At 41.8% G+C, this 25,981-nt stretch overlaps 1 protein-coding gene across 3 annotated transcripts in view; it reads left to right on the top strand.

Moving 5' to 3' along the window:
- The first annotated feature begins 7,049 nt into the window (after positions 1–7,049).
- Positions 7,050–25,981, top strand: part of usp43a (ubiquitin specific peptidase 43a) — a 435,233-nt gene continuing 416,301 nt past the window's right edge. Inside the window, exons 1-3 of one of the 3 annotated variants that reach the window (XM_072558426.1) lie at positions 7,974–8,133; positions 14,594–14,731; positions 24,222–24,378. In XM_072558426.1, the coding sequence (XP_072414527.1) occupies positions 14,682–14,731; positions 24,222–24,378 (207 nt within the window). In that variant the 5' untranslated portion in view covers positions 7,974–8,133; positions 14,594–14,681. Of the gene's footprint in view, positions 8,134–14,593; positions 14,732–24,221; positions 24,379–25,981 lie in introns of those variants that run through there. The other 2 variants (XM_072558425.1, XM_072558427.1) reach the window with 2 other exon arrangements.

Genomic DNA, 25,981 nt, shown 5'->3' with positions numbered 1-25,981 from the left:
CATTAATTCTCATACCTAGGATACCAGTAGCTTCTGCAAAGTTAAAAAGCAATGTCAGCTGTATGTTGGCATATTTCACTATGAGCGTCAGTGGGTAACAGACACCAATACCAAAGATAATGAGCTACAACAGCCAATAAACAACTAACATGCAGGTCTTGTAGCAGTACCCGGTTTTCACTGGGGCTGAGAATTAGTGTATACTTAAGTGTCTGAAATATTCTTGTGACAGGAATCCTATACACATTGTAGCACAAAGTAGTGAAGTCATTGTAATGTGAGGGGCCAGAAATTATACTATTTGTCCTGATCAGCAGTAAAATGCAAATACGACTGGCCAATCCAAGCAGTTGAATAATTAGACTACAAGTGGATAGAAATATTATTGTTCCCTTTGTTTATCTTCCTTTGCCATTAACACTGTGGATCAATGCATTTGCATGAAAACACCAAAGTGACCCTGGCATATCAGCATTTAATGTAGATAGTACATGTATTCCACGGTGAAGGAAATACTACCACTAGTACGTGAGCATGAAAACCTATCCATCAAACTGTGTCAAGGTTTTAGAAACAGAGTGCTGCAACTGATCAGTTTTGGTTTTGCCTATTAGCAGGTCCAAGATATGTAGAGAATGACACAAATCTGTCATACCACTCAAGAACAACTTGCGTCAATGTCTTTTAATAAGGAAAAACATGCTTAAAATAAGCATAGGCAAATATTAACATCAATACAAAGTGAGAAAATACTAGGGCTGGTGACTAAATCCTTCTGTCAGATGTAGATTTTAAGGAGGTCCATAAAAGAAAAGAGAGGTAGAGTCATTGAGACAAAGTTATACCTTTGGATCCATGTCATTACATTAAGCTAACCTTCTATCAGTGGTGTTGCAGCCAGCAGAGAAGCACTGCAAATGCCATCACCCCTTTCCTCATTGCAAAATATATTTTCTTAAAAAGAATACTTTTACCAATGCAGCATAAAAGCAACAAGAAAAGGCTTTTACTTTAGATTAGATTACTTACAGTGTGGAAACAGGCCCTTCGGCCCAACAAGTCTACACCGACCCTCCGAAGAGCAACCCTCCCAAACCCATTCCCTTACATTTACCCCTTCACCTAACACTATGGGCAATTTAGCGTGGCCAATTCACCTAATCTACACATCTTTGGACTGTGGGAGGAAACCGGAGCACCCGGAGGATACCCACACAGAGAATGTTCAAACTCCACAGAGATCTGTGACGCAAATTGAACCCCGGTCTCTGGTGCTGTGAGGCAGCAGTGCTAACCACTGTGCCACTGAGCTGCCCTAAGTTTTCTCAAAGAACAGAAAATAGTACTTATTGTCTTTTGATCTTAATAAAACATTTTAAAATGCTTTGACTCAGGTGCCTTCTTGATTTCACGCACTCATACAAATCTACAAAACCTATATAGTGGAGGATGACTAAGCAATTTTAAAAGTCTAAACTGTCAGTTATATATAGCTTTGGTAGATCCATGCCCTGGATGGTTTCAAACTGGGCTCAAGGGTCCTCCTGAGAGAGTTTAAAGATATTGACAGGTGATTTCTATTTGGGGTCGCTTGGAGTCAGCTTTAGATTGTTGATGCTGTCCGCGGCAAATAGTAGTTTAACAACATGAAGGGCTTGTTCTTACAGGATGGATGAGAGAGAGCAAGAGAGTCCCTTTCACAAACCTTTTTTTTCTCCTTCTCGTTTAACTGGCTTGAGGAAAATCAGTTTCTTGAAATGCAAAAGACAGCCAAACATACTAGCCGAGTAGATTGCAATTCCATCGTTTGGACATAATCAGATTATGCCTGGAGGAGTCCACTTTTCAGTCAGAATCTATTGTCCAGAATGATTGTGTTTAATGGTGTATTGGAAACCCTGCTGAATACAGCCATGTTGGCTGGATAGATTGTGCTGAAATTTAAAAATGCTGGAGATCACAACGAATCAGACAGCATTCGTGGAGCAAGAGCAAGATAACATTTCTAGTCTAGATGACTCTTCATCAGTGCTGACGTAAAGTGTAGGGGGGCAGCATATATGTTTGTGAATGGGTCAAGGATGGGGTCATTCACACTTCTTAAAATTGATTGTCTTTGACGGGCAGTCTGACTCAATTTTAATGGCTTTGAGTTTTCAAGGTTTTGTTATGCAAATATTCAGTCTTTTGAGAAGCTGCTGTTTTAAGCCATTTTTCAAGAAATGCAGCTATTCAGTTTTTGTTTAAACCTCAGTTGGTGGTTTCTATTCAATAATTAAACCATATGTTTAATATAGAGTATGGCATTATATAGCTTGTCAGGTAGACAAGATAATTGTGCATGCTGAAATCCTAGGTCAGAGATTTTTTTTCATATGAACATTGAATTTAGGAACAGGAAATAGGTCATTTGGAATTTTGAGCCCATTGTGTCTGTGCCAGTCAACAAAGATCTAACTACATGAACCCATCCTTTAGCTGTTGGTCAATGTCCCAAGACAAGTGGACATCTAAGTTCTTCTTAAATGTTATGAGAGTTCCTGACTCCACCAGTCATTCAGACAGTGAGTTCTAGACTCCCACCACATTGGAAAAACATTTGACAAGGTTCCTCATTGTAAACTGGTTAGTAAGGTTAGATCACATGAGATCCAGTAGGAGCTAGCTAATTGGATACAAAATTGACTTGAAGGTAGGAGACAGAGGGTGGTGATGGAGGGTTGCTTTTCGGACTGGACCAGTGGTGTGCCACAAGGATCGGTGTTAGGTCCACTGTTTCTTGTCATTTGTATAAATGATGTGGATGTGAACCTAGCATTAGGGTTAGTAAGTTTGCAGATAACACCAAATGGACAATACATCCATCCTAGGACAAGCCAAAGAAAGACACGCATGAGAATTTCTAGAAGCATGACATTCCAACTAGAACTCTATCAACAAACACATTGAGTTAGACCCCATCTACCACGCCCTGAGAAAAGGAACAGGAAATGACTTCACCGCAGGAAATAACATCACTACAGGAAATGACATAGAAATCAGGAAGTTTCAGCATTGCTTTGCATGAGGTCCACTGAAGATGTTACCTAGTAAGGTAAGAAAACATCTAGAAATGAACCTTTCAGCTCAGTGAGTAAACCTACATCCAAAACCAAAATAGAATGGACAGTGAAGAAGATTATCTCAGAGTACAATGGATTCTTGATCAGATGAGCAAATGGGCTGAGCAGTGGTGGATGGAGTTTAGTTTAGATAAATGTAAGGTATTACATTTTCATAAGGCAAACCAGGGCAGGATGTAGACAATTAATGGTAGGGCCCTGGGTTGTATTACTGAACTAAGAGACCTAAGGGTGCATATGATAGATCCTTGAAAGTGGAGTCGCAGGTATACAGGGTGGGGAAGAAAGTGTTTGGCACCCTTTCCTTTATTGGTCAGAACATTGAATATAAGAGTTGGGATGTCATGTTGTGTTTGGACTGGACATTGGTGAGGCCACTTTTGAAATATTGCATACTATTGTATGGTTTTGCTACAGCTCTACAAGTCCCTGGTGAGACCACACTTGGAATATTGTGTCCAGTTCTGGTCGCCCTACTATAGGAAAGATAGTATAGCTTTAGAGAGGGTGCAAAGAAGGTTTCCCAGGATGCTGCCTGGACTGGAGGGCTTGCCTCATGAAGAAAGGTTCAATAAGCTTGGACTTTTCTCTCTGGAGAGAAAGAGGAAGAGGGGAGGTATACAAGATTATGAGTGGAATAGATAGAGTCAATAACCAGAGACTTTTCCCCAGGACAGGATTGACTGGTACGAGTAATCATAGTTTGGTGATATTAGGAACAAGGTATTAAGGCGATGTCAGATGTAGGTTCTTTACGCAGAGAGTTGTGAATGTATTGCCAGCTGTGGTGGTGGAAGCAGAGTCATTGGGGACATTTAAGTGACTGGTGGACATGTACATGGATAGCAGTGAGTTGAGGGGTGTGTAGGTTAGGTTATTATATTTTACATTAGCATTAAACCTCGGCACAACATTGTGGGCCAAAGGGCCTGTTCTATGCTGTACTTTTCTATGTTCTATGTTCTGGTGGCCCTTCTATAGGAAAGATGTTATTAAACTTGAGTGCAGAAAAAATTCACAAGGAGAATGCCAGAACTTGAGGGTTTGAAGTTTAGGGAGAGGTTCAATAGGGTGGGGCTTTTATTCCCTGGAGCACTGAGGGGTGACCTTGTAGAGATTTATAAAATCATGAGGGGTATGGATGGGATGAATAGCCAAGGCTTTTTTTTTTGAGCATAGAGGAGTCCAAAACTAGTGGGCATAGGTTTAAGATGAGAGAGAAAGATTTTAAAAAGAACCTGATGGGTAACTTTTTCTGTGTGTGTGGATCGACCTGCAAGACAAAATGGTGGAGGCAAGTGTAGTTACAGTATTTAAAAGGCATCTGGATGGGTATATGAATAGGAAGGGTTTAGAGGGATATAGGCTAAATGCTAGCAAATGGGGCTAGGTCAGATTGGAATGTCTGGTTGACATAGATTAGTTGGACTGAAGGGTCTGTTTCCCTGCTGTATGACACTGAGTGAAACAATTCTCAATGTTCCTCTTACCTTTCTACCATTTACCTGAAATTTAAACTCTGTTATTGATGCCTATTATTGGAACTGTACCTTCCAATCCACCCTTATCTATGCTCCTCATAATCGTATACTTCTCTATCAGGTCACCTCTCAATCTTTGCTTCCAGGACACAAGCCTAGCCTGTCCAATCTTTCCTCATCTAACCCAGGCAGCATCCTGGCAAATCACTCCACACCCTTTCTAATGCTATCACATCCTTCCTATAATATTCCAGTTGTATCCCAAACAGCATTTTATACAGTTTCAGCACAACCTCCTGGATCTTTCATCCTATACATCAGCTAATAAAGGCAAGTACCTCACATGCCGCCTTAACCACCTAATCTACTTGCTATGCTATCTTGAGGGGTGGGAGAGTGGCTGGCACTGCTGCCTCACAGCACCAGGCACCTGGATTCAATTCCAGTCTGTGTGGAATTTGCACATTTTCCCAGTGTCTACATGGTTTTCCTCTAGGTGCTCCGGTTTCCTCCTACAGTCCAAAGATTTTCAGGTTAGGTGAATTGGCTATGCTAAATTGTCCATAGTGTTTAGGGATGTGGTGGTGAGGTGCATTAGTCAGGGTAATAGGGTAGTGGAATGGGTCTGGGTTGGTTACTCTTTGGAGGGTCAGTGTGAATTTGTTTGGCCTGTTTCTAGGGAATCTATGATCTGTGGAGATGCAAACCAAGGTCCATCTGATCAGCAGTACTTTCCAGGATCTGGCCATACATGGCATAATCCCTTTCCTTGTTAGCCTTCCTGAAGTGAATTTCCTCTTTTTTTTTCTGGGTTGAATTCCATTTGGGGTCAAAAAGTGTGGCGCTGGAAAAGCACAGCCAATCAGGCAACATCCAAGGAGCAGGCCTGATAAAGAGGCTATTCTCGAAACTCCACTCTTCTGCTCCTGGGATGCTGCCTGACCGGCTGTGCTTTCCCAGCGCCACACTTTTTGACTCTGATCTTCAGCATCAGCAGACCACACTTTCTCCGAGTGAATCCCCTGCTCTGCCGATCTGTTGACACCCTCCTGCAATTTATAGCTCTCCTCCTCACTGTTTACCACCAAATCCCTTCAGTTCTCAGCAAAGTTGAAGCAGATGAAACTGTCCTCATTGACAACAGCTTCCATTGGCTCCATGTGTGTCACTTTGAGGATGGGAGGACACTGTTAACATTCTTTAGGAAGTCACAGATCATTCTCATTGAATATTTCTTTTTAAGGGGAACATGTTTTTCTTGACCATTTTATATCACTTATTTAAATATTTCACTCTGGTTTACCTTTTGACCGGACCTGGCTTTCCCCTCATATCTAGGTAACTGACTTCACTGACTTTACGATTTTTCGTTAGGACTGGGGTATGGCACGCTCAAACCTAAGATGGAATTCAACTGCTTTGTGAACACTTTTTTTTCTCTCCCAGAGTGACAGTTGAAATCATTAATTACGTCTCCCTGGTTACACAACACAAGTTTGAAATCAGCTTTTTTTCATGTTAAGATTTTGTTTCTTGTCTCTTCTGTGCTCGGAATTTGTCGGCTGATCAGTTGAAAATAGACAGCCAGCGCGAGGGGAACGAGCCAAAAACAAACCTGCAGATGCTGGAATCCAAAATAAACTGGCAGGAGGCTGGAAGAACCCAGCAAGCCAGGCAGCATCAGGAGGTGGAGAAGTCAACATTTCGAGTGTAGGGGAGACTTCGTTAACAGTTTTGAGTGTGATTCTAGTAGTATTTGCTTTTAGCGTGTTTGACCACCGATACAGACTGCATATGCGCCTGGGTGCGTAACCCAGACAGCGTAACCATTTGACGATAGTGTGAATGAGAGGTTTTAGGCAGTACAGTACACGTTGTGGTACATGGTGCAGTGGGCTATTGCAATTATGACCAGGGAACCTGTTCGATAGCATAGCTTGCATTCTTTGGCGCTAATCCACTGCATACAACTCCTGAACTGACGCCAGTTAGACTTCCCACCGCTGAGGGAGATACAATTGGAACAGTTTAAAAATAAATGCAGAATTCCGATTGTCCAACTCAGCCAAACAATCTATCTGAGTTCTTCACTGCAACGCTGCTGGTGTATTTACAGCAAGGCGGCTGGAGTTACATTGCAACAAAATAACACGGGCTCATTGAAGGAGGTTTATTTTACCTGTTCCCCATTCCCTTGAGAAGTACCGCAGCACTTCAAAGCATTGACACTAAGATTACGAGTGTGATTCACACTCATTTGGGGGGTGGGAACGGAGGAAGAAACTGGTTTAGAGAGAAAAAAAAACACAAGGGAGCAGTGCAATGTCCAGACTCCCGTGTTCCGTGCAGTCAAATCTCCCAACTAATGTTGTTTGGCACCATTGTGAGTGCAGAGAGAGAGAGAGAGGGGCGGAGAGACAGCCGATGGTCGGCTTGTCTCCCTCTCCTTAAACCAGCAGCCAGCAGCATTTCCCGTGGAAAGGAGAAGGAGTAAGAGATTGGCGCTGAGCTAGAGGGCGGAGCAACACAGGGCACCTCCAGCACTCCAGCCCCGCTCCCATTCATAGCGACAGCACACCGAGGGAGGGAGCAGCACACCTTGTGTGTGTGTTCGGAGTGGGCAAGAGTGGGAGGACCTGGAGCCCGAGGGAGGCTCTCTGTGTGTTTGAGAGAGAGTGAAGCAGCTATCGGTGCAGGCGCTGTGTGAATGCAGAGTAATCCTCCCCCAAACCCCGTGTGTCTCCAGTGAAGGGGGGGGGGGGGGGGGAAACACCGCACAGAATGGGATTCTCTAGGGCTTGCTGAAGCACTTGCTGCTGGAGGCAGGCAGCAGCTGCCGCTCTCACTGATGGCCCTTTGAGGGAGAGGCCCAGCGAATGGCCAGCGCGGCTCCGGCCAGGTCCACCCTGAAGGGCCAGATGAACAAGGGCAAGCGCAGGAAGTCCTTCTCGGGCAAACTGTTCAGGAGGAGGTCGCTCAGGTCGGTCGGCAGCTTCGTGCGGGGGGTCTTCAAAACTTTGTTCACTTTGGCACCTTTCGGAGAGGGGACCCCTGACGGAGATGGAGGAGGTGGAGGTGGAGGGGAGAAACTGGCGGATGAGGATGAGGAGGCGGAGGAGGAGGAGGACGATGGAGGCTTCAGGGACGGGGCTGTCACCCTGGCCACTTGCAGCGAGCACCGGGAGGAGGAGGAGGAGGAGGCGGCGGCCGGGGGTAAGAGCCTGAGCTTGCCCCGGGGGAGGGAGCGGTTGCCCAGGGAGAAACCCCCCGGGGTGCTGGGCTTGAAGAACCACGGCAATACGTGCTTCATGAACGCCGTGGTGCAGTGCCTGAGCAACACCGAGCTCTTCGCCGAGTACCTGGGCTTGGAGCAGTACCGCTCCGAGCTGAAGCAGCTCCGAGCCAACGGCACCCTGGGCAGCAAGGAGCCGGTGTCCAACTCCAAGGCAGAAGTGACCGAGCAGTTGGCAGCGCTGGTCCGTGCTCTCTGGACCCTGGAGTACACCCCGCAGCTCTCCGTGCAGTTCAAGGTATGAGCTCCTGGTCCAGCCCCCCTTCCTTCCTTCCTTCCTTCCCCAAGTCCCACCCAGTAAACCAACACAGGGGGACAAGTCAGGAGAAAGTGAATGTTTTGTTTCAATTTATGTCCAAGCGGTTAAATTGCAGAAACTTTGACGGAAACAATTGTCACAAAAAAAAAGTTTGAGGATTTGATTCTGGAGAACGATCAGGTGTCGCCTGGAGTTTTCCTAAACTAGAAATACATTTCAACCTGCTGCGTGTCTCTTGTTGGCCACTGGAAGTTTTGACTGTCAGCCACAGATTAAAAAATAATTTTAAACTTATTTTTCTGATCGACCTGTTCAAAGGTAACAAGTCCCAAGGTGTGTGGGACTTAAACTCCCGGTGCGCTGTGCCACCAGAACGAGGTTTTAATCTGTTTTTGTAAACTCTGAGCAATACTTGGCTAACTTTCAAAGTACTGTTTACTGTCTGCCCTGACTCTATAGCTAATGATAGTTGATTTTTTTAAAAATGCAAACTTTTGTTTGCTGTCCAGAAATGTCGCCTACAATCGGGACCCTGTTTTTCGATACTAGTTATAGAGCCATACTGCACGGAAACGGACCCTTCGGTCCAACTCTTCCATACCGACCAAATTTCCCCACTCTAAACTACTCCCATTTATCTGCGTTTGGCCCATGTCCCTCTAAGTTGGACATAGTGAGGACTACAGATGCTAGGAAGTCGCAGTCGATAAAATGTGGAGCTGGAAATAAAGCACAGCAGGTCAACAAACAGCAGAGTTGACTTTTCAGGCAGGATCCTTCAGGAGTGGAGAGGCTGAGCTGGGTGGAGCTGGAAGAAAGGTATCTGGGATGGCCATAAGTAGATGCAGATAGGACTCAGAGTGTGGTGCTGGAAAAGCACAGCCAGTCAGGCAGCATCCGAGGAGCAGGTGAATCAACATTTCGAGCAAAAGCCCTTGGTCAACTCTCCTCCTCGGATTCTGCCTGACCGGCTGTGCTTTTCCAGCACCACAATCTTGGACTCTGATCTCCAGCATCTGCAGTGCTCACTTTTCTCCTGGATAGCAGGTGATTGTAATTGGTCAGTGGGGAGGATGGAGCAGATAGGTGGGAAGAGCAGATTAAGTCAGGTTAAGGGGATGGATGGAGGGGGCTGGATCCTGATGGGCTGGGGGGGGGTTGCAGAGATTTGGAAGCTGGTGAACTCTATTTTGAGGTCATAAGGTTGTAAGCTCCCAAGGTGGAGGATGAGGTGTCCTTCCTCCAGTCTGCTGTGGTCTTATTTTGATGGAGGACACCCAGGGTGGCCATGTTGTTGGGGGAGTGGGAGGGGGAGTTGAAATTGCTGGCAATCGGAAGGTGGGGTTGATTAAATAAAAGCTTGGCAGATAGGCGGCACTGTGGCACAGCAATTAGCACTGTTCCTTCACAGATTCCACTTTTGGGTGACCGTGTGAAGTTTTTAAATTCCCCCCCAGGTGAGTTTCCTCTGGGTGCTCCAGTTTCCCCTCACAATCCAAAGATGTGCAAGTTAGGTGCATTGGCCATGCTAAATTGCCTGTAGTGTCTAGGGATGTGCAGGTTAGTTGGATCTGCTATGGGAAATGCAGGGTTACAGGAAACAAGATTGGGGAGGATGGGTCTGAATGGGATGCTCTTTGTAGGGTCAGTGTGGACTCAATGTGCCAAGTGGTCTCCTTCTGCATTATAGGGATTCTGATTCTATGAATAAAATGTAGAAACAATTGAAGTTATGCATTTTGGCAGGAAAAATAGAGCTGAATATTATTTAAATTGGGAAAGACTGTAGAGAGTATCAGCACAGAATGATTTGGATAAATGAATAACAAAAAGTGAGCATCCAAACCCAGTGGGTAAAAGGGAAAGCAAATGGAATGCTGGCCTTTATTTTAAAGTGAACAGAGTATAAAAATAGGGAGATTTCACGCAAACTACTCAAGACACCAGCCAGATCACAACTGGAATATTGTGATCATCCTTGGTCCCCTATCTGAGGAAAGATGTACCAACATTAGAAGCAGCTCAGAGGTGATGAGGAAGCATTTTCTTATTTTAAAGGGCAGTGAATCTGTAGAATTCTCTGCCTTGCCTTTTTACAAATTCAAGTTTCCATTAATAACACTCTGTGTTTGTGGGAGTTATGTTTTCTAGGTTGCCTCATTGAAAACAATGCTATATGTTTGAAACAGGAAATCAATTTTGCTGCTTTTAATTTCATGAATTGAGCTGCTCCTGTCTTAATGCAGAGAACCTGCAAAGTAGACGTAGGGAATTGAAAGGAGTAGCAAAATGGTTTGTGGCAAACATTTACTGTAAAGACATTGTGACTGAGAATAAATAGAGATTTGCTTAAAGTGGGTCAATAATTGCTTCTTGTAGTAAAGTCTGTCAATTCTCCCTCTCCCTGTGATTGTCATAGACCTCTATGGAGTTGTCATTCTGTTGATACTTTGTTTGAGTAGTCACTACAACAACTGTCCCCAGTGATAGCGAGTAAATTTTCACAGCTCTGCTCACCAGCTTCTGCTTAAACTTTAAGAGTAGGAGAGTGCTGACTTCTGTTAGCATTAAAAATGAAACTTAATGGACCCCACTGATACTTTCAAACTTGTTTTTTGGACTGGCTACAATTACCTTGCAGTGAGTGTGAAACTGCATCATTGATGCAGTCTAGCACCTTGTGGCCAAGTTGAATTACACACAGCCTTCTGAAACTTAATTAATGTTAACTTGTGTTGCATTCACTGTCAGGCATTTGCTTTCTGCTTTTTTTTTATTAATGGATGTCAGTTTCCAATTTCAAGAAAATTTACAGACCCACTTAATTGTTTTATAAACTAAATAATTCAACCTGGTCTAAAGCTGAGTAGTGTTTTAAGAGCAACAAGTATGTTGTTAGAGTTGCTTTGATTTTTCTCATCTGAAATATGCAATTATTTATGATTAGCCACTCCCAACTGTGAGTATTATGTGCCTGAAATAACTCCACAGAGGCCAGTATGCCATCACCAAGTCACCGTTTATTAACACGTGCACAGAACTCGACACTTGTCTGGCTTCCTCTGAGTGAACAGAACCCCTGACACTCGTTTTTTTTTTCGCAGTACACTGGCTGTGGCCAGCCAGCTTGGGATCAATTCTCTGAACTGAGGAGATTCCACATCCTCTGTTTTTGTTTTGTTACCCCTGCATTGCTGCAACACAGCAGTAGTGCTTATTTTTCCCCACAGTACTGGTGTTGTATGTGCTGGGACTCAGTGAAAACGCAATTTGTGTAACTAACTTTAGGAGAAAGTGAGGACTGCAGATGCTGGAGATCAGAGCTGAAAATATGTTGCTGGAAAAGTGCAGCAGGTCAGGCAACATCCAAGGAGCAGGAGAATCAACGTTTCGGGCATAAGCCCTTCTTCAGGAATGAGGAAGGTGTGCCAAGCAGGCTAAGATAAAAGGTAGGGAGGAGGGACTTGGGGAAGGGCCATTGGGAATGCGATAGGTGGAAGGAGGTTAAGGTGAGGGTGATAGGCCGGAGATAGGGTGGGGACGGAGAGGTCAGGAAGAAGATTGCAGGTCAAGAAGGTGTTGCTGAGTCCGAGGGTTGGGACTGAGATAAGGTGGGGGGAGGGGAAATGAGGAAGCTGGAGAAATCTGCATTCATCCCTTGAGGTTGGAGGGTTTCTAGGCAGAAGATGAGGCGCTCTTCCTCCAGGTGTTGTGTTGCCATGGTCTGATGATGGAGGAGGCCAAGGACCTGCATGTCCTTGGCGGAGTGGGAGGGGAGTTAAAATGTTCAGCCACCGGGCGGTTGGGTTGGTTGGTGCGGGTGTCCCAGAGGTGTTTTATCCAATATTGCACTACCAGGAAAGAAGGCCAGGAAACCAGTAAAAAGCAAAGCCTGGAAGGGGTAATGCTTATGTGGGGAAAAAAATGAAGGGGGAGAGTGAGGATTAAATCAAAAATGCTGCTGTTTATCTCTGTCAGCCAAGGCTCCCTGATTGGGCCAAGCTAATAGCCCCAGTCAGGGAACTTATATTCTGTGAGGGCCACTTGACTGAACTCGTTACAATCACGACCTTGCCTTTTGCTTCTAACTTCTTGCAAAGCTTTTAACATTGAGGATTGATAGACTTAAGAGGCCATGAAATCAGAGTGGAGAATTTGAAAGGAGGACTGCTGCCTTTCTTATAAAGGGCCTTTACTAGCTTGCGGTTACACAGCGCATCACATTAAAACATCTTAAATCGATTCTCAAATACTTTGTAAGCATGATGATTAATATGGAGATTTTTTTGGTGTGATTTTAACTCCCTCAAACTCCACTCTCTCACAAAGTTAAAATCAGATTCTTTGCATCAATAGCATCCATATCCTCGTCACAATTAATTAATATTTCATTGATGAATAAAAATTGATTTTAAAAAAACAGAAACAGCTAGTAGCACTCAGCATGAAGTTTGTTTCCATATTTACTTTTGCCTTGCACTTTCATCACTTTTCTCATTCAACTACTTCTATACAGCAACCTAGAATATAACTCTCTCGTTATTATCTACCCTCTTTTCCATGACATCTTCCTTATTTAAAAGCTGTTCATCTCCAGCATGTTGCAGTTTTGAAGAAATGCCAGACCCATTTCTCCATCTGCTGATGCTGCCTGATCTGTCTAACAATTTCTTACATTTTCTGTTTATTTCAGATTTTCAGTATCCATAGAACTTTGTTTGATATTATGTGAAAGGGGAATATTGGCTAGCGCACTTTATTTTTCTCTGCTCAGTGCCATGGTATCTTCCACATTTATTTGTACGATCAGAGCATGCAAATTGGTAGCATTTGTCTAAAATCTCATTTGACAATCAGATATTCCTGATAGAACTGCACATTGATTCTACTGCCAGTATATATTTGAGCTAAACAAATTCCACAGAGCTGAGCAGATCCTAGTGCATTTTAGGTCTAAGAACGACTGATTTTCAGTAATAACACTACTCCCAATTGCACAGACTTGCATCTGTTCATGACATTTTACTCATCAAAAAGCACCTGGCTACAATAGCTGCCAGATTTTATTTCTGTCACTACATTTGCTCATTTCAAAATGCAATAATTGAGGCCAATCTTTACGCCAAAAATTAAGGGGGTTTGAGTTCGATTATGAGTATAATATTTGAGGAGTTTATGCGCTTCTTTTGTTTGAACTTAAGTGAAATCCGAAAAGACCCATTACAGTGAATTTAATTAAAAGCCAACAACACAGTAAGTAAATCATTAAAATTATTGGAAATTTATTTTATAATATTGTGAGCCATATACATTTCATTCATATTTTATGCGTACACAATGAATTTGGATCAGTAACATTTGCAGAATTGTAATTTTGGCTCTGAACAGTTTGGTCTTTGAAAAAGTGGGGTCAAGTTTTAGATTAGATACAGTGTGGAAGCAGGCCCTTTGGCCCAACAAGTCCACACCAACCCTCTGAAGAGCTACCCATCTCCCCTAATACTATAGGCAATTTAGCATAACCAGTTCACTTAACTTGCACATTTTTGGACTGTGGGAGGAAACCCACACACAGGGAGAATATGCAAACTCTGCACAGACAGTTGCCTGAGATAGGAATTGAACCCAGGTCTCTGGCGCTATGAGATAGCAGTGCTAACCACTGTGCTACCATGCCTCCCAGGCAAGATATATATGAAGTACCTGGGTTCAATTCCCGCCTCAGGCAACTCTGTGTGGAGTTTGCACATTCTCCCTGTGCCTGCGTGGGTTTCCTCCGGGTGCTCTGGTTTCCTCCCACAATCCAAGAATGTGCAGGTTAGGTGAATTGGCCATGCTAAGTTACCCGTAGTGTTAAGTGAAGGGGTAAATATAGGGGAATGGGTCTGGGTGGATGTGGACTTGTTGGGCCGAAGGGCCTGTTTCCACACTGTAAGTAATCTAATCTATTGCAGCTTTAAAAGCCAAAACAGTTGGTTGACCTTTTTGCATGAGTATTTCAGGTATTGAACTAAAGACACTGAATATAAAAAGCTACTTGTTTAAATGTACTTGATGTCTTTAATACAGTAATAATGGGGTTATAACTGTTAAGTCTTCATTTTCAGTGGCTACAGTAGAGTGTAAACAAGCACCACCCCTTGTATGGGGCTCAGCAAAGTGCGTATGTTCTACCATCCTTTTTGGCTTTAAAAATAAGCAACTGAACTGATGCGGAATATTCCTCTTCATTAACAGTCTTACATTTTCAAAGCTTCCTGTTCTTCTTCCATGCATCTCGTATTTACTGTTTCAATTTCATCTCCACTGGGTCATGGTGTTTCCAGGATAATTATTAGCTTTTGCTACATTTGTAATTTCTAGACTATTGACTAACTCCAAAAGGTTTTAACAATAATGACTTGTCTTAATAAACAAATGTTTCTTTGTTTTGTTTTAGAACATAGTAGCAAAATATGGGTCCCAGTTTCGTGGGAATTCTCAGCACGATGCACTTGAGTTCCTTCTGTGGTTACTGAACAGAGTGCATGAAGACCTCAATTGTTCACCCAACAAAAACTCAAAATCTTCCATTAAGGTGAGTTAACACCACTTTCTTTGTTCATTGATTGGCCAGGTCTCTTTTTACAAGCTACACAGTGTCTTACTTAGACGGACACAATAGACAACTGCAATTGTAGGAATGAGAGTAGTCTAACTGAATTATTTATTCCTCCTAATAAAAACAGCTTAGTATTAAAAATGTTCTGATGAGGCATTCTGAATGTGTGTTCTCATTCTTTTACAACATTTATATCTATTTATTCAGTTAAGAATTTTTAAACAATGTAAGACTTCAAATAATTTACTGTTTGATTCTTGATAATTCCAAGAACACAATTAATTTATTCAAACTCTTGCAAATAAACTGTTTATCAGATTAGTGTATTGCATTTATTGTCATTGACAAAATGTATATTGCTATTAATCATTTGTTTTGTATGAAAGGATGGTCTCACTCTTTATGTGACTCTTGTTAGGCTCAGCATAGTAGTATCACATAGCTACTTTTTAATGTACTTTCTATTATTTTATAAATGTGGCTTGAAACATTGTTGACTATAGATTAGAACTGTTAATGTCAAAGAATAGTTCATTTGAAATACCCCAGTTAAAATGCTTCTGGTTATTGGATTTAAAAATTCTTTTAAAGTTTTTGATATATTCTTGAAATAACAGACATTCAAATCTTTGACTTGTGTCACAGATAGAAATTGAGTATTCCATTCATAATTTTCCACAACTATAGCATGCATTTGAGCTGTTGAATTATAGTTGATATATAACAAACAACGCAGTAACATTGAGCCCATTGTAGTGGCACAGTTCATGTAATCATGTTGTAATGCTCTGAAAAGCCTACCTCAATGGATAGTTAACTCTTTTTTTGTGTGAAAATCTTCAAGGCTTCTGTATGGAGATTAAAACAGAAGATGATGCTCTTTAGTATTGATGTTTCATAAAATAAAAGCCTTTCATCCCCAAGAAAATTGGATATAAATACACGATTGCGATCTAAAGTTTTCTGTGTTTGATTATTAGGATATATTGGTGGCTAAGTTCTAGTCTAAGATGATACTTTGTTTGGTGGCATGGTGGCTCAGTGGTTACACTGCTGCCTCACCGCATCAGGGACCCAAGTTCAATCCCAGCCTTAGGCTACTGTCAGTGTGGACTTTGTACATTCTCCCTGTGTCTGTGTGGGATTCTGCCGGGAGCTCCAGTTTCCTCTCTGTCCAAATATTTGCAGGTTAGGTGGGTTGGCCATGCTAAGTAGTCCGTGGTGTCCAGGGATGTATGGTACAGCCATGGGAAATACAGCGTATGGTTGGGGCAATAGGTCTGGATGGGATACATTTTGGTGAGTTGGTGTTGACTTGAAGGGCCAAATGTCCTGCTTCCGCACTGAAGGGATTCTGTTTCTTTATTAGAATTCAAGCAAATTTGTTGACTATCCGTTGATTATGCTGATTACTCTTAATGTTGCAAAGTCAGGGACTAAGAAAATGTGGATATTGTATTTCATGATACAGGAAAACAGCAGGAAATGACAGATTTATAGTTCCCACTGGAGAGGTTTTTTATGATCGCTATCTTTGAGTTAGACATGTGTGACATATGATGTATTTGAATCCTGTAAGTACATTCAGTGGGTATTGATGAGATCTCCTCCATCTGCACGTCAGACTTACTTTTAGCTTTTTATTGCTCCTTTTTAAAACTAAAGAAACAAATTTACATCTCTGGCAGTCTAGTATATTTCAAGATACTATTATTGTATTAGAGTCCTGTTTTTGTTCAGTATTGGTTCCTTAAATATTAATATTTGCAGTTTTAATTACATATCCTTGTTTTTTGGTTCACTGATTAGATTATATATTTTCTATAATAGGAATGTTTTGGTGGCCAGTTTTTAAAAATTATGAAGCAAAATACAAAACATAGCAGCTGCTTCGCGTCAAATACATGAAATGTGCACATGTGTTGTGTACCTAAACACACTTTCTCAGGTCCAATTGACAACAATCTTTTACCACAATTTTTGGTCCGTCCAACTTTTGGGAACGTGTGCTCCATGTTCACTTGTACAAATTTTATACTTAAAATTTTATTCTAGGTTTATAAAACATGCAGTTTGCACATGGCAAAGATAAATATTACACTATACAAGCAGTTACTCCCTGATAAGTTGCTATTCTAGTAATTCTTGTTGTAATTATTCTGTGATAATTTTCAAATTGCTTTGGGTAACAGTTTTCATAATTATAAAGAATTTGATTCAAATGATTTGAGAGTAAGACTTATCAAATCACATATTTGACTCCCTTATCCTGTGGAGAAATAACCTACTTTACATCAATATACATTTTTGCATGATTTGATAGCAGCATTTGTCTTTCAGTCAGTTTCAGAATTTTTTTGAAAAAGACATTTGACTGCAAGGTGACAATTGTTAACTTGTTGTCTGTAGTATTAGAGCTCAGTTTCAGGAATATGAGAGTGTGGAGAGGCTTTAGCCATTGAGAGAGAATGAAATTTAATACAGGCAAATGTGCATATTAGATTTGAAAATGGGAAGCTGATGTATGCCATGAATAGTGTTGAATTAAATGATAATAAATTAGACTTCGGAGTATTTATTGACTTGATGTTCAACGTATCCACCCAATGCAAACCAGCAAGCACCTAAACCAATAAAATGTTGAACAAAAGCCAGAACTGTACAAAACGCAGAGGGACTAAATTTTGATCGAGCTATATGGTATCCTATCCAGACCACATTTTGAGGAATTCTGGTTCCTAGATAGAAGAAAGAGGTTTATGCGCTGTGGCTTTGTTTTACAGTGCCTCCAAGGCTGATTCCTATTTGAGGAAAATCTGGAGGAACATAGGTTTCAGACACTTGAAAGAAAGCAACTCAAACTCGAGCTGACAGAAAGATATAAGATTGTGAACTGTTTAGAAAAGGTAATAATAGAAGTTCACCTTCTGAGAACCAAAATGAAATGTTGTTTGAAGTATGAGGTTAAGATCTGGTGACTTAGTGGGAAACTGCATTATGTTCACAGTCTATCCTCCAATTTAAAAAGTCGCCCCACTTTCTTTTCTGAACTAAATCCCAATAAGAACTAGGAACAAACTGCTGTAAATGACATCATTATTTGAATGGTGAGATATGGAACAAATATTTGGACATTATTTTTTAGCTAGTGTGTCACATTTTAACCTGATATAATGTTTAATTGAAGCACTTTATTGTTATTGTTTTATATTTAAAAATTCTGCTTTTAAAACTCTCTTTTTTCTGAATTTTTATTTCATTTAGAGTCAGATGTACAGCATGGAAACAGACCCTTCGGTCCAACTCGTCCTAGTCAACTAGATATCCTAACCTAATCTTCTCTCATTTGTTAGCACTTCACACATGTCCTTCTAAACCATTCCCATTCATACATCCATCCAGATGCTTTTTAAAAGCTGTAATTGTACCAGCCTCCACCACTTCATCTGACAGCTCCTTCTATACATGCACCACCCTTTGTGTAAAAAATGTTGCCCCTTATGTCCCATTTAAATCTTTCCCCTCTAATCCTAAACCTAGGTCTTCTAATTCTGGACTCCCCTACCCCAGGGAAAAGACCTTGTCTATTTACCTTATCCATGCCCATCATGATTTTATAAACCTTTATTAGGTCACCCCTCAGCCTCCAACACTCCAGATAAAACAGCCCAGCCTGTTCAACCTCTCCCTATAACTCAAAGCCTCCAACCCTGGCAACATCCTTGTAAATCTTTTCTGAACCCTTTCAAGTTTAAGAGCATCTTTCCAGTAGGAGGGAGACCAGAATTGCACACAATATTCCAACAGTGGCCTAACCAATGTGCTGTACAGTCACAACATGACCTCCCAACTACTATACTCCATGCTCTGACCAATTAAAGAAAGCATACCAAACACTGCCTGCACTATCCTAGTCAACATTTAATTAAGCCACAGGGACCTGAGCATCTAAAGTTTCTTTTCCCATCTGTGTCGAGTCAGCTGATTCCAGCCTGTTGACTTTAACTAAACTGTGCCACAATTGCTGTAGTTGTGGCTTAGAATCAAATATTGCTTGAGTACACCTCTGAAATGTGATGAGACTTTTATGACTTTAAAGCTGCTATATAAATTTAAGTTGTGGCAACATTGTGCCAGCTGGTTGAGAAGTGTCCGAATTATGCAGGATTCCTGCTTTGCATTAATAACCAGCAGTGCTACTTGTAAATGCACAGATGTTAATTTCAGTTAGGGAATGGATCTAGCTTGGGCATCACTGTCAAATACCTTGCTAATACACTCCAGCTAGCCTCACCTGTGTGGGTAGTCCCCTTTACTAAGGAATTAGAATGTCTTGTCAGACATTTTCGCAGTAGCAGATTTTCAAATCTGAAAAATTTTCAAAGAGAAAGGAACCAAAAAAACAGCAAAAATTTAATATTATCTAAATGTAATTCAACTATTTCATAACAGTTCCTTTCCTCACAGCCTGAAGAGGCTGCCATTAACTGTGTTATGGACTAGACCAAACCCTCTTCACATATATCGAGGTGATAACTTAGACCCTAAATTTTAACTTACTTATAAGCAGGTGTAAGGTGCTCTGTTTTCAGATATAAGTTGGTTACATTACTTGGCTTTAAACGAAACATACTTCATTCTAACATTAAAATTAAAATACAAACAAAGAGGAATTGGTATAACTTTAACTCTACTGGAAAACTTAACAGAATAATAGATTATTTAACTAAACAGCAACTGTTCCAATATAGTAACATTGCATAAATATACCCTTGACAAAGATTACATTTGGTAAAACAGATTGTCCACGTGCAATTCTGGCAGCAGAGAAAGAATCCAAGCTTTTAGCTGTAACAGAGAGAGTTGTAACAGCTTTCACAACCAGCATCAAAGACCCAACAACTACAAAGAGCTAAACTAAAACAGTGGTTCCTGACTCCACCCATTCATGCTGCTTCTATTGTTTCAATTTTAAAAAGAAAAATCCCAAGGCCTCACAAGCGCTTTACTTTATTGGCTCAAAATGTATCTTAAAAAAAAACCAACACAAAATAAATCTGTAATGTCATCTGAACTGGGAGATGACCTTGCTAGCTCAACCACATGATCATTTTTCAGCATGTGCTGGTAAGCTCTTTGATTCCTGACTTCACTGCCACTGTGGTACTTGTGAACAGATGTGTTGACCCTAACCTTCTAATAGCAGTGACTTAACAGAGAAAGCCTTATGTTTCCATGTGGGGAAATTATTCACATCACAACCTGTTTATGTGCATAGGAGGAAAGTATTTTTAAAGTGGTTTCTTTTAAGGGAATCATATTGTGCACTACGTAAGCATTTCATTTCAGAGATAAATGTAAAAAAGGTTTGCTTGTTGATAATATAAATGCAGATAAAGTAGCAACTTAAAGATTCATTGCTGCAGTGAATCAGGTGTGGGTGCATTGACATTATCAACTATAGTAAATTCAAACTGACAACTATCCATCCACAGCTTTGATCTCTGAAAATGAAAATGCTTTCTCTAAGGGATGTTGAAAATTTAATGTTTTATTCAAACCCAACTTACTGTACGTATTTAATGCTCAACTCTTGGTTACAAAGATGCATTACAGAGAATGGGTTAGAACATATTTCCCATCTAGTCAAGTCTGGAGGAAGAATGCCTGTGTTGAAAGCTCTAAATCCCTTTGAAGAGGAAGCCATGAAGATTACAGGCAGTTAGTCTGTTGTAATCGACAAGGCTGAATAAGCCAGCCACTTGAGTGAGAATGCTTTTCGTCTTTCTCTGGTACATGGGCACATGTGTAAAACTGTGGTTTCTAGATGTACAAGCTTCTACTTTAATGTCTTTCTTTTCCTCACAATGAGACCCAACAAGGGGCGCTTCAGGTTGTCATCACAGGCACTGGAGGCCCAAGCCCAGAGAAGAAAGTGATAACTTCATCTCTGATGATAAAGATCAAGACTACCCTAGAGGATGCACCATCAGCTACCTCATCCTCATACTCCTCCAGTGCAGTTATAGTCACACTGCCCTTAGAGGGTGATTGTATGGGATTGAGAGCAAATACTGGGGATCACTTCACAGCAGCAGAGGGGAAGGTGTTACCCTAACAAGGTTCCTGGCAATAAGAGGCCTGTTGGGATGAGGCCTTTGTCTCAGGTACAATAGGCCTGTGGAGATGCAGCAACAGGCAGGGGATTACCTGGCAGAGGTGTGAGAGATAATGTGGAACCTGGTTTGGAGGGCTGAGGAATGTATCTGAGCCTTGGATTTGGTCACAGTTCTGAAGTGTGAATGCATGGCTTCTTTGAGAAGTTTGCTGACTGACATGTCAAGTCAGGTCTTCTGTGAAGACCTACATTATGTCACTCTGGCCGTAGACTTCATGCAGCAGCAGCTGGGTGAGAGGAGAGCAAGCTAGCAATTCTTTGAGATATATAGAAGTGTCATTTCACAGTGGAGGAAGTGGGAAAGGCTTTGGAGATAGTGAAGTTCCTATTCAAAAATTATTTATGGCATGTGACCTGGCTCTCATCAGGCCAGGTGTTGGCTGCTCTACCACTAACATGTCACCATGTAGGAAACTGGGACTTTTTTTCTGCTATCTAAGTCACCTTGTACCTAAAAGTCTAATTAAGTTCCAGTCTCTGTGTGGGTTGTATAATAAATGCTATGGAGCTCACTTGGTTGGGGGGGGCTGTAGGCAGTAGACGGGGTGATAGATGGATGGTCAGAGGGGGTTAGTTTGGTTATTGGAGGTATGTGGTAAGTGACCAGGGTGTAGTTGGGAGGGGTCATCGGGCTTTGGGAAGGAGTATGTGTAATTGGGAGAGTTTTTCTTTTAGTTATGATGGCATTAAACTAAACTTTAATCTGTCTAACATTTCCTGACAAATGATAAAACCAAGTACATCTGAGCTATTCAAAATGTTCAACTCTAACTTAGAGCCAGAAACTTTGCCCAACAGTCCCAGGGAACAGGAGAGTTGTCCATTGCATGTTAAACTTCGTGGGCAGCTCCCAAATCGTTTCACCCATCAAGACTTCGACTAGACTTTGAGTTACATCTTCAGTGTTGTGTCTGGTCGGCAATGGAGATTTGCCCCAGTGTCACGTTGTAGTCTACCCTGATGTCATGTAGTGTCTGACTGGATGCAGTAACTTGTTTTGCATGAAGGTGCACTGATACTTGATCCCAAATTGTGACTCATTCAAGCATCAATTATTTTATTAACTATTTTATTCAAATATTGAAAAATAGTGCAAAGATCAGTAGTTAAGAGGACAACTGGAATTTGAATAATACAGCGTTTGTAACAATGTTCTTTCCTTTTGTGTTCTGTACCTGACAATGATAATAGAATGATCTGAAAAGGAGATAATTTGAAATGGGGGCATCTCACTTTTAAGGCAAGTGTTCATTAGATAATGAGTTGCTTTGAACATATGATCAAATACTGGAATGGACTGAAATCCACTAAATGTAATTTGGTAATGATTTGAAAAGTAAAATTCAGTCACATGAAATACAAAGACTGCATAAATAATGCAGGCCATCAGTGTGTTATCATCAAAATTGTTTACAAATGCATCACTTTCAATGCGATGGGTGTTAACTTCAAATAAGCTAAACGAATCGATTTTACATTTGCTTGAGAGCATACCACATTTTAAGATTATGAAAGAATTGTCCCAATTTGTGCTGAAACAGTAATGTTTCTCATATGGTTCAATTTTAGATAATGGTGCTCGCTGAGAAGCATTTGATTGTATAAGCTAACTTATTTAATACATAGCAACAACAGAGTTGTGCTGTACACCAGTGAAACAAAGCTCACTACTAAAAGCTCCATAAACACTCCATTTAACAATAATGCTGTAGTAAAGAAAGCCTATTGTCAGTGCATTTTTCAAAAAATGCTCACCTGTGGTAACCCATTGACATGCATAAAAAGCAATATGCTCATTCAATGTTCAAAATTATCCAATGCTTTTTTAACATCAAGTTGTTTGTTCAATACATCTATTCAGTGATTGAACTGATAAATGGATAGATGTCACCATTCATGAAGCAAACTCGTGCCTCCTGAGAGAAGGTTTTTCAATGCAAACTTCGTCCTAAAATGTTTGTTTGAAGGTGAACACTGCTTTTCTTAATGTAATTTAATGTTTGCTTGTGCCCTCGCCCTCTGTTTCAGTGCAAGTTAAGGACCATTCTGAGAGAAGTGCAAATGAAACTATTGTAGAAATGTCTGTAGTCATTCTGAAATGCATATCATGGATATTTTCTCTGTTTTAAAAATGTCGCTTCTATATTATACACAACATTCACAGATATAAGTAGGGTTTTATGATATCACAGCTTCACATTCCTATGAATAAAGCTGCAAGCCAAAGGTTTCATTCTGTCACAATAGCTGTGTCTGTGTATTTAATCAGTAAATGATTTTTCTAGTACAAATGTTTAAATAATCTTGCTGAGCTATGCAGCATTGGTTATTTTAGTAGCAGATTTGTTACCCAGAGTGCACATTTGGATCCGTAGGCATGTTGAGTTTGAGTGTAGAGATAATGAAAGGCTCAAGACTGGTTTTGTAATTGCTGCTTGACTAATTACTCTTTCAGTGTCTAATTAATAGCCGTATAATGGTGACTTGAGAAGTGAGGAAGCTGCTGGCAATTGAGTAGCTAGCAGACGTGAAAGGCACAACTTCAAGATTATATATGAACATGTTATGTTGTGTGCCTAGGTGATGTTCAAACTAATTTATGATTGAAAACTGTCAGAATCTGAGTTAACAGCTCCTAAGTACTAGGAGAAACATTTTTAGTCAAGAGTGTGGTGCTGGGGAAGCACAGAAGGTCAGGCAACATCCGAGGAGCAGGAGAAGCAATGTTTTAGCCAAGAGCCCTTCATCAGCCATTTCTAATGAAGGACTGTTGCGTGAAACATCGCATCTCCTGCTCCTCAGATGTTGCCTGACCTGCTGTGCTTCCCCAGCACCACACTCTTGACTCTGATCTCCAGCATCTGTTGTCCTCACTTTCTCTCAGAAACATTTTTAGTGTCATGCCATTCTTGGTGTAAAGTAAGTTTCACTTGCACAATGCAGACTATTCAAATACACTGACACACAGTGGAGCAAACTTGGATGAGTTGTTGATGAAGTGAAGGGTGGAATTTTCCCAAATTTGCCAAAGTGCTGTTTTTGGTGCAATTCATGTCGGGTATCCCATCTTTGGCACGTATGAACATTTCTGATTCGATTGTCTGTTCCTCAGCTCAGTTAGTTATGGCATTGGCTTTTGTATTGCCCGATTCATGTAATCATGAAGCCAAAGAGCTCAGAATGGTCACTGGGACATGCATGTAAGTGGTGCTGTCTTTAAATGTCAACTCTCATCCCCATTCAACAGCAGGGGCCTGAAGGTGAACAGGGTGGCTCATTGATTGTCAGAAGGGAAATGCTCTTTTTTCCAGACCAGCAAGTGAGGCCATGTCACCAGCTGCCAGGCTGGAGAGGGGTAGCCACCAGGGTAAAGTTTGTCTCCCAGATGAAAAGGAACACTCAGCCATTCCAGAAGAAGGTTAGCAACCCTCAGTGCTCTGCAAGGGTAAGTGCCACCATTTTCAGTCCTTCACTCAAACTCACCGGAACGTCACTCCCTCCCTCACCGGGCCGTCACTTGCTCACTGGGCTCTCACTCACAGGACCATCACTCACTCACTCACTGGACCATTATTTACTCTCACTCTGCCGTTGCACATGCCTCTGGCCAAGGCTGACGGACCATGGATCTCGTAATCTCATGCGCCATATCCTCTCAGTGACATTCACCCACTTCCTCCTCCAAATCTACTAGCCCTTCCTGCCCCTGTGCCCCACCTAGTCTCATGGGGGACCCCTCCCCACCCCTCCATCCTCTGTATCACCACTACTACCTCTCCCATTCTCTTCAGTCAGACCCACTCCCTCTCTTTGTGTCATTGCCTCTGCTAGCCGAGAGGCCGAGACTGGCAGAAGCATGGTGGATTTATTAACGCACTCTCTTTGAGAAAAAGATACTGGTGTTGGCTGGGGAAGAGGGTGAACAGACATGTCACTGAGTCCTCTGTGGCCAATCAGCTGAGTGAACTATATTGTGCTCACTGTGCTTCTGTCCCATTAATGCCCATGGTATTTATTCTCATCCTGAACAAGCTGTTAGCTCTTTTTCACAATTAATGCCATCTCTTCTCTTATGCAGGTATTAATGGGACTCAGTAGCCTTGCACAGCAGAGGGAAACCAGCATCAAAGATGCTGAGTTTAACCTCTATCTCTCTGAAGGAAGGCATCTATAATTGCAAAGCTTTCCCCATGCACCCACCACCAGCTCAGACACCCTCATCTTGGTGAATATGCAGTTTACATTGGACTTGGGCACACAATGTGGTGAGCACATCACTGGTGAGTCTCTAGCTGGCTGAGGAGGAAACACCTCACATCTCTGGCACTCGGAGGACTGTTCGAGAGTGGGTATAGCTGGGCCCCAGTCCCATGGTCTGAGCCATTAGTGACTTTGTTAGAAAGGCCAGAACGGCTCATAGCAGCAGGCAGGCCTCTTGTTTGCAAACAATCCTGCACCTTTAAATACTTGCACGTGGACATTCTTAAAATGTGTGCATTAATCTTGTTGCAGCTGTAGCACCCATTTGACATGAGCTGCTCTTCAAACATCTCGAGCATGAAAGTAGTTGTAAAAGACAAACATTTCTCATCTCTCGAGCAAATGGCTCCTTGACTGCAGGTAACACCTGACATCAGGGAACCTTGAACATTGCAGCTAAGGCATTGCTGTCCAATGTAGACAACATTGAGGTAACAAGTATTGTGCAGGGATTGTGCTCAAGTTGTGAAGGGCACAGCCTGCAGCGATGATGCAGCATCCCCTTTCTGCCAGGCCCCACTGGAGTGGTCTGGGCATTGAAACCTCATCTTCAGGCTTATACTCCATTCCACTATGGCCCTGGTAGAAGCACGTGCATTGTTTTTTGACATTGTTTGGTTTTGTAAAGGTGTCACAAGTGTTGTCTGCCAGTAATCATTGCTCTATAGGCTGAGGAGATTGGAAAGAGACAGGAACCTGCAGGGCTGTGTTAAGGTGCTCCCAAATCAATGTGGGTGCATTTGATCGACCTTTGTGACAACTCCTTACAGTTTCCAGGAAGAAGCCAG

The sequence above is a fragment of the Chiloscyllium punctatum genome, chromosome 39 (genome assembly GCF_047496795.1).
Source record: "Chiloscyllium punctatum isolate Juve2018m chromosome 39, sChiPun1.3, whole genome shotgun sequence".
NCBI classification, from domain to species: domain Eukaryota; kingdom Metazoa; phylum Chordata; class Chondrichthyes; order Orectolobiformes; family Hemiscylliidae; genus Chiloscyllium; species Chiloscyllium punctatum.
This window is presented reverse-complemented; position numbering and strand designations above follow the sequence as displayed.